We start from the raw sequence: 15,591 nt of genomic DNA, 5'->3' as shown, positions 1-15,591 counted from the left end.
TTCATATGTGAATGCAGCATAACAAGATTATACAAGACCTGCTTATGAACTTCAACTGGAACTGTTTTGGCACGAAACAGTGTTCTTCTTTTTACTCTTTTGACTGTTATGAACATCAACTGGAATTGCTTCGACACGAAATAGTGTTAATTATTCTACGTACTCTTTTTGTCTGTGATCATTGTGTTGTATGTTTTTAGAACTTCATGATTTAATTTTTGCTCTGCCTCGCTAATTGGCTGATGATGACACTTCAAATGTGTTGAAACCGGTCCCAAATGAAGAGGTTGTAACTTTTATTTGGTTCAACTTAATAACAGAGTATTGAAAAGGTGGATCCTTCTTTCTATTTAATATTCTTTGTTCAATCCAAAACAATCGTCAAATTTTAACTTTAAAAAATTTATCATCAGAATGTTGGCCGGCAAGGTACGAGAGAGGTGGTGCCATGCAATTTATAATCACTAGTTGCATGCCAAAAGCCTGGATTAAATTCCAAACCTCTCTGCAGTGCTCAAATGGAGTGAAGTCATATGATGCTGTTGATTGTGATCCGTCCGTCGGATGGAGACGTTAAGCCTTGAGCAGACCTCTTGGTGTTATTCGTAAGGCGTAGGCTATGTGCCGGCACCGGGTTTTACCCTCTCCCTTCTGTGCTGTGAGTTTCTTTCTTGAGTGTAAAGTGGATATTTGTCCTGGAATTTTTGTTTGTTTGTCTGTTTAATTTTATCTTATTTGTGGAAATTGGGAAAATGTTTTCATCTTTGTCACGATGGTAAAATATTTCATACCGGGCGAGTTGGCCGTGAGCGTAGAGGCGCGCGGCTGTGAGCTTGCATCCGGGAGATAGTAGGTTCGAATCCCACTATCGGCAGCCCTGAAGATGGTTTTCCGTGGTTTCCCATTTTCACACCAGGCAAATGCTGGGGCTGTACCTTAATTAAGGCCACGGCCACTTCCTTCCAACTCCTAGGCCTTTCCTATCCCATCGTCGCCATAAGACCTATCTGTGTCGCTGCGACGTAAAGCCCCTAGCAAAAAAAAAAATTTCACTTACTGGCAGTTATTATAGTTTCCTAAAACTGTGATACAATTGAAGATCCAAGTAAGGATTTGAACAAGATGACCTATTTTATAAAATCAATTGAAGCTCTATGCCTTGGAGAACTGGCCTTCAGTTAATAAGCTCTGTAAATATACTACAAATACAGATATAAAATGAATTAGAAAACCACTATAGAATTAATTAGTCAGTTTTGCATTTCTGATTCAAATACAGTTATTGCCTACTTGTCATTGTAGGGGAATAGATTCAGGACATGGCTGCTTATTTCCCAGTCCTAATTCTTCTGCCACTGAGCTCGATAGCTGCAGTCGCTTAAGTGCGGCCAGTATCCAGTATTCGGGAGATAGCGGGTTCGAACCCCACTGTCGGCAGCCCTGAAGATGGATTTCCATGGTTTCCCATTTTCACTCCAGGCAAATGTTGGGGCTGTACCTTAATTAAGGCCATAGCTGCTTCCCTCCCACTCGTAGCCCCTTCCTATCCCATCGACACCATAAGACCTATCTGTGTCGGTGCAACGTAAAGCAACTTGTAAAAATTCTTCTGCCCTGGCATTGATGAAAACTTACCTGCATTAATGTGGGATTAAGTGGCCAGCGAACAAACAATAATGATTTACAATGAATATTGAATTTTCACGACCGCATTGTAATCGAAACAGACTTTCAACGTATTAGGTCGTGTCACGTACATGTAGTACGTGTTAAAGAGATGTTAAGTACAGGTTGCGAAATTGGGAGGTTGTGGGTTCGGATCCCATTGGTGTCCGGCTGGCCATTTTTGTTCTGTACTTAACATCTCTTCAACACGTACTACATGTACGTGACACGACCTAATACGTTGAAAGCCTGTTTCGATAATGATTTACAGTTCTACCTGGTTTATGTCCTCACGAGAGTCTGGAAGATATTTGATCATAAAGCTAATGACTGTAACACTGTAAGATTATCTACCATCAGTGTGCTGATCCATGTCTTAGGCCTGTAATACTTAAATTGATTTGTTGTACTTTTGTGCGTGCAGATCTTGCTAATCTTCATGCAGAAAATGGAGCTCCTTCTTAAGCTGACACCTCCAGAGGAGATCAAGACGGACGTGTTACCCATGTTGTACAGAGCTCTGGAGGCCGATGCACAGCAGATACAAGAGCTCTGTCTGTCAGTCTTGCCAACGTTTGCAGGCCTCGTCGATTACCCATCAATGAAGAACGCACTGTTACCACGCATTAAGCGCCTGTGTATAGCTACTTCGTACATTTCGGTAAGTAACAGGAGTCATTTGCTTTCATCACATGGAGATTCAGCTGTAGAGTGCGTCTTGTGAAAAACTAACTGAGGGTATGAGTGGGAAATAATTAAGTTTTATGGTTGAATTTTTACCTGTGATTGACATTATGATCTTGAATTACCGTATTCCTCTGAATCCAAGACAACTTTTTTTTTCCTCAGAATCTCCCATGAAAATTCAAGGGTTGTCTTGCATTCGTGACCTAATAGTAAAAACACCACTGGCAGTTACCACAGTAACCACGCTGCTTCCCTTCACCCTCCCTCTCTGCCCGCGCGCATAAAACTCTACCTTCAAAATGTCTGCATCTCTATTAGGTCTATAGGCTACATCGCTAGCCGCAACAGTCGTTTGTACAGTGCCTCTGTATAGCATCACTAGTTCTCGGGAAATAGTGAAGAGAGAATAATATTCTACTTGGCGGGAGACAGACTCGCAGCGCTGGTGACCGGGCGAGCGACAGTCCCCTGGATAGATACAAAAGTATTAGCCTCTATAAAATAATTTCTCAAATCTGCAGAATGGCATCAAAACATGCAAGCCTTTGAATTCTTAGAAGGCTACTCAGTGGCAAAGGTATAAGCGTCTACTGTACCTGACGCTTAGTAAAAGTAACATTTTTATAGACAGCAGAAATATTTTTCTCATGGATCGTTGTATTGTAGACACACGTGGAACAGGTATTGCCGGAAAATTTTCAATGGATTCTCTTCAATATTATGATGCCAATTTTAATTTAATGGTTATGAAACTCGCAGAAATAAAGAATAATTGTGCACCCGCAAGAAAAGACAGCATAACTAGAGCCAATGTTCGGCGTTGGCTTGAAGACAAAGATAGTAAAAAAAATATGTATTGTACAAGAAAGGTATTCATAATTTTACAAAGCACTTTTTAAGCCTGATCTATTTTATTTTATTTTTTGAAGGAAAAAGTGGGGTTATCTCGGGTTCAGAGAAATACGGCATGTGCAGATATTCACCAAAATCAGCTATTGTTCCTGTTCTGCTGTAATTTCCTGTTTTTATTAGATGTGATGTGATATTCTTGTAATGATGATGTTTGAGGCCTCCTAGAATTTAACATTGTTTGTTGTTTGTATTCTTATTTTAAATATAGTGAAACCTCATTAACACGTTTCCCCGCTTAGCACGTTCTAAGTCTCCATTCACATTGTATTAAATCTATATAAAAATACCTCACATTTTTCGTTACTGTGAAAAATGTTACATGGAAACCTCGTTAAGACATTTTTGCAGGGGACAAGGAAAAAGAACATGTTAAGCGTGAAAACGTACTAATGAATATACAAATAAAAACTATCCAACAGGAATATGGAAATACTAAATATGATTTTTTCCGACATGAGAGCATTTTACGTCGTGTATCCGCGGGTACAGTGAAAACTATAGGCCTATGTACCATTTCTAAAGATTATGGAGAATATATTAAAAGATGTGAAAAACACGAGAGAACAAATATGAAACCTTTTCTGCTGGGGATTATAAAATCAGAAGTACCAGTACACTGAAAGGAGTGAAAAACACCAGACAACAAGTGAGAAAACTTGTGCACAGGGGCCAACAAAAAATATCGAAATACTATTGCAGATCACACTCCTTCTAAAAATTAAAAAAAATGATAGTAGGAGTCTTTCATTTCAGAGCAATGGGTTATTAAACATTATTTTCTGTTCACACTCATAGAGGATGAACTGGAGATTACACTTAACCATCTGCAACCACGAGGAATGACTTTGGTCGCCATTTTGAATCAAACAAAACTTCAACCAACTTGAGTGATCGAGTCAAAACTCGAAGGTGGAAGTTTCAACATTCGTGACCTCTGCACACTTATACCAGTCCACTTTCTGACAGATTTTATCTTCATTACTAACGAATTTTACAACATTTTCCGTATCCATAACTAGGCATTACACGACAAATATGCACCACGCTAGTCAGTTTCACACGATTATGTTCCTAATCCAGATATAGGCACTGTATCGTGCAACAAATATTAGCTACACTTCACTGTACCACTCAACACAAAATACATTTCTACCTTCTGAATGGAACGCGAAATACAAGCACAAACAGGCTCGCTCTGCTATTCAGCAATCTCGCTGTTAACCAGCAAGCAAAACCGAACATGACTTGTTCCCCGAAAGTGCAACTTATCCTTTGAAGTTCAGGAAAGCCTTTTCCCGTAATCAGGCAAATGTGGTGACGGCTCTTAGCTGAGTTCGAAATCACGTTTCTTTCAGAAGGGATGACAAATACATTAACATTTTTAGGTCTAGGAAAAATGTGATTGTACTAAGTGGTAATAGCGAAAATTTGTGATGCTATAAGCGAGGCATTTTTATACAGATTTCATTCAGTGTGAATCGAGGCTTCGAATTTACAACGTGCTAAGCAGGGAAACATGTTAATGAGGAACACGCTAGCGAGGTTGCATTGTATTTTCATCCCTTGAGAAAGGGTAAGCAAGAGCCCTTGCTACAGATGCATGATAACTGGAAGAGACCTGGAATTCCTGAACTGCACAGGATAAGTTACACCTTCAGGGAGCGAGCCGTTAGCCTCAGGAATGTTCAGTTTTGCTTGCTGGTTAGCCTCAGGAATGTTCAGTTTTGCTTGCTGGTTAGCAGCGAGATTGCTGAATAACGCAGTGAGCCTGTTTGTGCTTATATTTTGCATTCCATTCAGAAATTAGAAATTGATTTTGTGTTGAGTGGTACAGTGAAGGGTGGCAAATATCTGTTGCCTTATAGCCTACATCTGGACTAGGAACATAATTGTGTGAAACTGACTAGCGTGGTGCATATTTGTCTTGTCGTGAAATTCCTTATTAATGAGGACAAAATTAAAATCTATCAGAAAGTTCACTGGCACCCGCATCTTAAAGTGTGTAGAGGTAGCGCGAATGTTGAAACTTGCACCTTCGAGTTTCGACTTGATCATTCGAGTTGGTTGAATCAAAGTTTTGTTAATTTCAAAGTGGCAGCCAAAGTTGCAGTTGCACATGGTTGAGTGTAACCTCCCATTCGTTATCTAAGAGTGTGATCAGAAAATAATGTTTAATAACCCACTGCTCCAAAATAAAAAGCTTCTATTAAAATTTGTTTCAGAAAGAGTGTGATCTGCAATAATACTTAGATATTTTTATTGGCTTCCTTGCATATGTTTTCATATTTTTGTTGTCTGGTATTTTTCACACCATTCAGTGCACTTATAATCCCCTGCAGAAAAGGTTTTCAAATTCATTTTCTCATGTTTTTCACATCTTTTAATATTCTACTCTCTTAGAAATGTTATAGTTTTGACTGTACCTGTAGATACACGTCGTAAAATGCCGTCATGTCAGAAAAGAAAATGTATTTAGTATTTCCATATCCCTGTTGGATAGTTTATATTCATATATTCAGGAGTACTTTATCTCGCTTAACACGTTCTTTTTCCTTGTCCCCTGCAGAAACGTCTTAATGAGGTTTTACTGTGCTTGAGTAAGCCAGCTAACAGGAGGGAAATACAGGAATAGATTCCTCATGTCCAAACCAAAACCCATGATGCTACAGCTTTGACCTAGCAGGCGACTGCTACTCAACTCAATGATTCTGATTCACTGTCACTTTCCTGACAATGAGTGTTTCTTCTCTTTTATTCGATCTGCCCGCTATCGACAACCCTGAAGTTTTCCATGGTTTCCCATTTTCACACCAGACCTTAATTAAGGCCACGGCCACTTCCTTCCAACTCCTAGCTCTTTCCTATCTCGTCGTCACCATAAAACCTACCTCTATTGACTATTTTAACCATGTTTTTTTGCTAGGGGCTTTACGTCGCACCGACACAGATAGGTCTTATGGCGACGATGGGATAGGAAAGGCCTAGGAGTTGGAAGGAATCGACCGTGGCCTTAATTAAGGTACAGCCCCAGCATTTGCCTGGTGTGAAAATGGGAAACCACGGAAAACCATCTTCAGGGCTGTCGATAGTGGGATTCGAACCTACTATATCCCGGATGCCAGCTCACAGCCGCACGCCTCTACGCGCACGGCCAACTCGCCCGGTATTTTAACCATGTTGGTACAATCTTGTCCGTATTGACTTATATTTAATTTCTATAAAACACTTTCCGCCTTGTACATTTTATTATAATTATCTGTCGTACATATTTCGAGAGCTACTACTCTCTTCTTCAACGGTGCCAAAACATTGAACTAAATCCTAGGACTTGATACATTTGTACAAATACAGTCATCAACAGAAACAAATTATACATAAATCTTGAAATCGTTAAAATATTCCTTTGTGTCTAAACTGTTTACTTACTTACTTACTTACTTACTTACTTACTTACTTACTTACTTACTTACTTACTTACTTACTATGTCATTTAGTGAAAACTTGCTACTGCTGGCAGCAAGCAGTGGAACAAGGACAGTTTGTTTGGTTCAGACCAGTGTTCTTTGTACTTGTAGATTTTTTCATGGTACTTCCTGTCAATGTTGGTGTCATTCATTGGGGATAGCAATGTCAATAATGAAAGTTGTCCCAGTTTTCTTGTTTACCAGTATGATGTCTGATTATTATTATTATTATTATTATTATTATTATTATTATTATTATTATTATTATTATTATTATTATTATTATTATTATTATTATAGCTGCCTCTGTGGATCAGTTGGTAGAGTGTCGGCCTCCGGATCCCAAGATAGCGGGTTCAAACCCGGCAGAGGTAGTCGGATTTTTGAAGGGCGGAAAAAAGTCCATTAGACACTCCATATCGTAAGATGTCGGCATGTAAAAGATCTCTGGTGACACATTTGGTGTTTACCCGACAAAATTCATTAAATCTCAGCCATAGACGCCCAAGAGAGTTTCGGTTTACTCGGTCTGCCATCTAGTGGGCCTAGAGTAAAACGGAATGTCGAAATTGACGAGCAGACAGCCAGATGGTGTCAAATTGAAATGTCTGCACACGGTAGCTGAGGCCATACGATTATTATTATTATTATTATTATTATTATTATTATTATTATTATTCCAGGGTTTCTCGTGGAGCGCAGAGAGAGGTGAAAGAAGGTGCTGGGTGGAATGGGTCTAACTACCATATCAAAAATTAATTTAAAACTTTAACATAGGTTATATTTCTTTTAGAACAAACTTAACAACATATCAGGTACAAAAGCAATCTTGAAACAAGAGTAGGAAAGTCCAAGATTACTGATTTTTACAAATTCTGGGCTTCAAGCCCCCCAGTTTTACAATTTTACAAAATGAAGAGGTATTATTTAGTGAGGGGCAGAAATCCCCTAATTCAAAGAGCACTTGCTCCCGAAATTACAACATCGAGCCTTCAAGAGGCATTCATTAATCTTACAAAAACTTTGAAAAAGAGCAACCAGCCTCTCAGTTTTCCAAGCCTACTCAAGGCAACATCAACTTACAATTTCTGGCCTCCCAAGGCACAACTTACAATTGGAAAATGATTATACAGGGGTATTTAATACCCAACCTACTGGGCCTTCATGGAAAAAGAACAATGGTTAAATAAATGGTCCAAACACAAAATGAATGGAGGCGAGAACTTGCACTCCTAGATGTGAACACTCAAAACCTAAAGGGCACTAGCCCGATGAAACAGGGGCTGTTCCCAAACTACTGAGGTGACTCGTATAGAAATTACATTACCACGTTACAGAATGAAAAACAGTTATGAGACGTATTCACCTCAAACCAAGATGAAGGTGAGATCGAGAGAGTACATCACTCTCTATCCCTGATTTACAGTTAAAGATTTTATGAAGTTTTTATATTAGCCGACAGAAAGTTACATTTTTAGAAAAATAGGTTACACAGTTAACGATTTGGACCTTTCCCTTGGGTTAAACTGTGGAGTTAGCAAGAAAGAAAGATGTTATGTGGCCATTACCTTCTCGATGTACTGCTGACTGATGAAAGAGGCCTTCTGCTTTGACACACACCCTCAATAAGATGACGATCAAGTGGCCAAGAGACGTGAAAAGCCGCAGTTTATAAACCCTCAGGAAAGGTACCAGATCATTCAAGATGAAACCAGCCACACCCTCTCATTTTCATTGGTCACTTTAAAAGTTACACTCAAAATCGAAGAAGAAGAAGAAGAAGAAGAAGAATGTGATAGGTTGAAAATTAATTACAGAAATTTGGGATTCGCTACATTCAAAACTGGCAGAAATATAAAGGAAATATTGCCAACCCAAAAATAAATGAACATCAATCAGAAAAAAAACCTATGAATACAAAACTTCTTTGAATGATAACTTCTTATCCTTGCACCAGGGTTCATGAACATAGTTTTTGTAGTGTCATATGTGGGAAAACGTCCAAACTTCTTGATGAATGGCAACCAAAACACTGATAATTTCAGTCAATGTAGGCAACTGCACAATAACAAAATTACGTTGTTACCTCTACTACAGTGGTAACACCAAACAAGGCACAAACACAGTTAAAAGGGGAAGGTAAAAGTACAATACACAATATAAGAAAACACTACACACTCGGAAAAACAGTAGCTAGCATACGCGGATCTCCAACAAAACAAGTACGTAACTATCAGTAGGGCCAACTAGTGAACGACAAGACAGGAAGATGGAAGGGCTGGGAACCTACCAAAGGCATGGACATGGCTTAGATAGCAGATTCCGAAATGAATCACCGTGATCCTTAGTTTTTAAAAATATTATTTACAAGATAATTCTACAAATACATTCCAAGTTATGAGCTATAAGTTCAGTGATATACATAGGTTATTCGTAGCAGTGTAAATTCAAATTACAAATCAACTGTACATCTAGTTACCAATGCAGTAGTACAATGCAATTTACTGGTTATCCAAAATGTAGCGTACCTAAGGTGATACAGAACTATCAGAGGCAAACCCCAAGGGAAATAATATTAAACTACAATATACATATTTTAGTGAAACAAAACGGGAATGCCTCGGAAACGAACAGGTAAGTCTAGCTGAAAAACTGAGGCGTCATAAGTAACTAATTTGGTGAATCTAGGCGAGGTTAGGGCAGACTCCTGTATGAAAAGCAAATCGGAACATTACGGAATTTTTAGCAGGAACGGAATTCAAGAGTGCTTACCCGAGGAGAGCGCCATCCCGAAAACCGGGGGATGTCAACCAGATAGGCTGCTCGCAGACAGATGGACCAAGACTGACAGAATTCAGGATACAGAATTCATTCGAACACTGCGTCGCTCACTATATATAGGACTTACTGGCCTTGGAGGCAACCAATCAGCGTGCACGTGTTCCCTATCGCCACCTAGACTCACCAATCACAACCTTACTTTCGATCGCGAACTTTGACTAACATTCTAGAATACGCATGATTGCGAAAGTCGTATTTTTCCAGAATAGACAGAACACACTTTCTAGAACACATACCAACAAAGTAACACACCCTGTACAAAAGTTATGTAACTTTCTGGATCTTTCCAGGAACTATAGACAGAATTCTACTATTTACAAATGCCTATGTTACAACATTATACAGTACAGGTTAGGTCAATAAAAATAAAACATCATATCGTATTTTTCAAACAAGGTCTTCAAAAAATACATTCCACTCACATTACATAGTTCACCTGTAACAACGTAATAAGAGGGCGTTTTTTTTTTTTTTTAACCTCCGGAGGATCATCAATGAAAGACAAGTGTACGTATCTAAATGAATATATTACCAAATGTTAGGTACAAATGTGGTTACTTTGCAACATAATCACCATGGAGGTTGAGGCATTTGTCATACCTGTGGACAAGCTTTTCCGTCCCCCCTGTACAGTATGTTGCCGCCAGCGAGTTCAGATAGGCCCGAATGTTGGTTTGAAGTTCTTCATCCTCCTGGAACCTCTGCCCTCCCAGCCACTTTTTCAGTCCTGGGAAGAGGTGAAAGTCACTTGGCCCCAAATGGGGACTGTACGGTGGGTAGTCAAAAACGTCCCACCGAAATTCCTCCTGCAGAAGTTGTTGGGTGACACGAGCACTGTGAGGGCGTGCATTGTCATGAATGAAGAGGATTCCAGTTGTCAGCGTGCCTCGTCGTTTGTTCTGTATGGTCCACCTCAGTCGTCGTAAAGTCTGGCAATAAACCGCTGCATTGATCGTAGACCCCCGTTCCATGAACTCAACAAGCAACACACCCTTTTGGTCCCAAAAGACTGTAGCCATCATCTTCCTTTCGTTGAAGGCTTGCTTAAACTTCTTCAGTTTGTTTGGTGAGTGCGTGTGCATCCATTGACGCGATTGTTGTTTTGTTTCGGTGGTGATGTACGAAACCCAAGTCTCATCGCCAGTCACAATTTTCTTCAACAAATCGCCACGTTCAGCCTCATAACGGGTAAGAAACATCAACGCTGCTGCCATCTGGCGACTTTTGTGGTCATCAGATAACATCTTCGCCCTCACATTGCTCGTGTCACCCAACAACTTCTGCAGGAGGAATTTCGGTGGGACGTTTTTGACCACCCTCCGTACAGTCCCGATTTAGGGCCGAGTGACTTCCACCTCTTCCCGGGACTGAAAAAGTGGCTGGGAGGGCAGAGGTTCCAGGAGGATGAAGATCTTCAAACCAACGATCGGGCCTATCTGAACTCGCTGGCGGCAACATACTGTGCAGAGGGGATGGAAAAGCTTGTCCACAGGTGTGACTAATGCCTCAACCTCCATGGTGATTATGTTGAAAAGTAACCACATTTGTACCTAACATTTGGTAATAAATTCATTTGGATACGTACACTTGTCTTTCATTTATGACCCTCCGGAGGTTGAAAAAAAAAAGCCTTCGTATTTTAGTGGTGACATCTTCTGAGTAAAGTTCCAACTTGTTGTATTATTGGTTTCACATTTGATTGTTAGAGGAGTTCTTTTAGGCGCTAGTTTTGAATGCGCGGCGTTGAGGTGTACCTCCCGGTACAATTATTATTATTATTATTATTATTATTATTATTATTATTATTATTATTATTATTATTATTATTATTATCATCATTATATGACAAGGAAATGATATACCTAATATACAATATATACACAATAACATAAAAAGCATTGATTCACTTCAGGCATTAGTGTTATCAGTTATATCTGAATGTCCAACTTTTGAATCCACTGTAATGCTTCCGCTGTTGGTGATAGAAAGTCTTCCAATCTACCTGGATAAGCCCGTAGTTGACACTTACTTACAATGTGGGGAATAGTCTGGTGAAGGGTTCCACAGTCACATTCTGGAGATGGTACAAAGTTCCACTTGTAGAAAGAATCCCTGCACCTTCCATGACCTGTCCTGATCCTGTACAGTCTGAACCAAGTTGCACGCGGCAGTTAGGATCTGTTAGCAGTTTTTTCCCTCTGAAGATGTTATGCAAGGGCAAGTCAGGAGAGTTATTCCAGCGGCCTTTCCACTCCTCCTAAGCGTTGGAAGTTGGTGGACGTCTTCAAAGCAGCATCACAAATGGGTGGATGTCTTTCCAGTATTCATGAACAGACCAAATGCTGCACTGCCATCATCATCATCATCATCATCATCATCTTCATTTCACATTTACCGGACGAGTTGGTGGTGCGGTTAGAGGCATGCTGCTGTGAGCTTACATCCGGGAGATAGTGGGTTCGAATCCCACTGTCGGCAGCCATGAAGATGGTTTTCCATGGTCCCCCATTTTCACACCAAGCAAATACTGGGGCTGTACCTTAATTAAGACCATGACCGCTTACTTCCAACTCATAGGCCTTTCCTATCGCATCGCCGCCATAAGACCTATCTGTGTCGGAACGACGTAAAGCCACTAGCAAAAAAAGCATTTCCCATTTCCTGCTTCCCGGGTCGGGTTGTGAATCAAGGACCCCATCGCTGCCTGTTTCTCCACCACTCTTCTCCTTCTTTAAGTGCATATTCTGGTTTTTTTCCCCTCTTCTCTCATCATCATCATCATCATTTCCCTTTATCCAGCTGTAGCTGGGTAGGGGCAAATATGGTTCCTCTCCACTTTCTTCGGTCTTTCCACTACTCCTCCTCCAACACTGTGTCCCAGTCCAGGTTTCTTTCTATAATGCTGCGTTGGATGGTATCCTTCCATCTCAATCGTGGTCGTCCACGGCCTCTCCTTCCTTGGATTTGCATTTTCATCACCTTTTTTGACATTCTCTCGTCGCTCATTCGCTTTATGTGCCCAAACCATCTTAGTCGGCTCTTCTCTATTCTATCATTCATTTTTTCCACTCCAATTTCTTCCCAGATTTTCTCATTCCTTATTTTGTCTCTTCTACTCTTCTGTATCATACTCCTCAAGAATTTCATTTCGGCTGCCTGTATTCGACTCTCATCCTTCTTTGTCATTGTCGAAGTTTCTGCTCCGTAAGTTGTTGAAAATGAAAACCTACAACCTGTTTTCCAGTCATTGACCGGGTCAGGGATGTAATGAATGAAGCAGATATAGGCTGTTAGTACGATGGGGTCGCCACTCCCAAAGTGATTAATTAATGAATGATAGATGCTATGAAATGAGAACGGATAGTGTTGCTGGAATGAAAGATGACAGGGAAAACCGGAGTACCCGGAGAAAAACCTGTCCCGCCTCCGCTTTGTCCAGCACAAATCTCACGTGGAGTGACCGGGATTTGAACCACGGTATCCAGCGGTGAGAGGCCGACGCACTGCCGTTTGAGCCACGGAGGCTCCCGTAAGTTGTTATGGGTACGTAATACATCTTGTACATAGTATCCTTTGCTTCCATTGGCACATCTTTGTCCCATAACATATTTCTTACACTATGATAGAAACAACTTCCAGCTTGAATCCTTTTACTAATCTCAGCATCCAGTCGAGCATTCTCCATTAATTCACTCCCCAGGTATTTAAACGTTTCCACTACTTCCAGGGCTTGTCTGCAAGTCTAATCTGACCTTTCCCTTCTTTCTCCCCTCTAGTCATAACAAGAGTTTTACTCTTTTCTACACTTATTTTCAATCCACATTCTTCAATCTTCCCATTCACCACATTCAACTGTTCTTGCACCTTCCTGTCGTCTTCTCCCCAAATCACAATATCATCTGCAAATAACATCATGTTCATTTTTCTTCCTCCATATGCTGCATTTTCCGTTCTCATGATGTCATCCATTACTATTGTAAACAGGATTGGTGATAGAACACTTCCCTGTCTCAGCCCACTAGTTATTTAGAACCAACTTGTCCTGCCAACTTGTGTTTGCACGCAACTACAACATTCCTTATATAATGCCATGATCATATTTATTAATCCCTGTCCAATTCCTTTTTGCACCAGACTGTCCCAAACTTTCATCCTAGGGACACTGTCATATGCCTTTTCAATATCAATGAATGTCATCACCATATCATTCCCGTACTCCCAATGCTTTTCCATTAGTTGTCTCATAATGAAAATGGGCTCTATTGTTGACCTTCCACTTCTGAAACCAAACTGATTTTCCTCTATCTGCTTCTCAACCCTCAACCTTATTCTACTTTCCAGTATCCTTTCCATTATCTTAGCAACATGGGATATTAGAGTAATTCCCCTGTAGTTCTTCAAAACTTTCTTATCACCTTTCTTGAAAATTGGGATGATTATTCCTTTTTGCCAATCCTCAGGGACCTCCTTATTCTCCCCTCTTCTCTATGCACTCCCAATTCTGAATCTGTCCACCACTTTCAGGGTCTTCCTCGTGGTCTCTTTCCTGTTAACTTCTCTGAAAGCTTTTTTTGGCACACTCTCTTCTCCCATTCTCATCATATACCCATACCACTTTAGCTTTGTTGTTTCGATCCTGTCTTGAAGTTTCAAGATTCCTGCCCTTTTCCTTATCTCTTCATTTCTAATTCTATCCATTCTGGTCTTGCCCTCGATACCTCTTACGGATTTCATCTCCGCTGCCTGTATTCTACTCTCCTCTCATTTTGTTGTAGTCCACGATCCAGCTGCATAGGTTAATATGGGTTCATAATAGGTTGAATATAATACTTTCTTACATTTCTTCGGGACATCTTGGTTCCACAGACTACCCCCTTACACTCTGGTGGAAGCTGTTTGCTTGTTGTATTCTTTACCCAATTTCCTCAGTTATCTTTCCATCTTCTGTGATCATACTTCCCAAGTACTTGAAACTTTTAACCACTTCCAGAATTTTACCATTCAGTTTTATCTTTTCTCTTCCTTTCTTCCTTCCCCTTGTCATCATTATTGTTTTACTTTTCTCTGTGCTTACTCTGCACGTTTAAGCCACGACTAACACATTAGAGGCACGATACACCCTCAGGTGTGCTCAGTAATTGATTGACATGTTCCATAAGAGAAATGGTGTGGATCAAGGAGATGGGCAGATATCCGTAAATAATGAACCATCAAAATACAAATTAATGGTGGATGATTTATTACAAAATAATTCCATCCTAAGCATTATGATTGGGTGAGATGATCACTAAAAATTTTAATTTTACGTTAACTTTTGCTGTACATCCAAAAATGAAAGCAAATGGGATGGTACATGTTAATGAATTCTTATTAATTCTGTTAAAAATTGTTTTCATAAAAGTCACATTTTATCGAATATTATTTTGAATGTTAAATTTGATTTTGCTTAGAGAATGATGCTCGCACGTATGTCAAATCATGCCGGAAAATCTGGAACAAGATATTAAATGCTTAAGTTATATGACTGGTCAAAAGATGAAAATACAAACAAAAACAATTAATAATTTTTTTTAAAGAACTTATTTTCACTGCTAATTATTTCTCCAATTTAACTCGACCTTTCAGTGATTATCTGTTCAGGGTAACAGAATACACGTGACATTACGTGATAAAAGTAAGCAAGAAAGAGGAATGGAAAAAAAATTATTTTAAATTAAATCTTCAACCATGTGTCATGACCTTAATACAATGCCGAAACTCAGAACAACGATGGTAACACACACATCAATAATTCGCTATAAAATAAAATCACTCAACCTGTGGAAATAACAAAATATAAATGCACATAATAAGTCTTCCCATTACCATCATCCACCAAAGAAAGAATTGTAACCAACTACAACTAAGGGTACTATTTTACAAATATACACACACGTCCACACGTTATCCGTTCATTTCATGGGAATGGCAGACTCCCATAAATAATGGTTTGCTCCTATAAGTAATTCATCCGGTACAAATA

The 15,591-nt window shown here is 39.7% G+C and overlaps 1 protein-coding gene across 1 annotated transcript in view; it reads left to right on the top strand.

Moving 5' to 3' along the window:
- The window catches only part of LOC136867497 (SCY1-like protein 2), a 139,953-nt gene that overhangs the window by 61,686 nt on the left and 62,676 nt on the right, over positions 1 to 15,591 (top strand). The window contains exon 9 of the mRNA XM_067144706.2: positions 2,090 to 2,326. Coding sequence (XP_067000807.2) covers positions 2,090 to 2,326 — 237 coding nt within the window. The remainder of the gene's footprint in view (positions 1 to 2,089; positions 2,327 to 15,591) is intronic.

This window comes from Anabrus simplex, chromosome 3 (genome assembly GCF_040414725.1).
Source record: "Anabrus simplex isolate iqAnaSimp1 chromosome 3, ASM4041472v1, whole genome shotgun sequence".
Classification (NCBI taxonomy): Eukaryota; Metazoa; Arthropoda; class Insecta; order Orthoptera; family Tettigoniidae; genus Anabrus; species Anabrus simplex.
The sequence above is the reverse complement of the archived record's forward strand: the minus strand, read 5'-3'. Positions and strand labels throughout refer to the sequence as shown.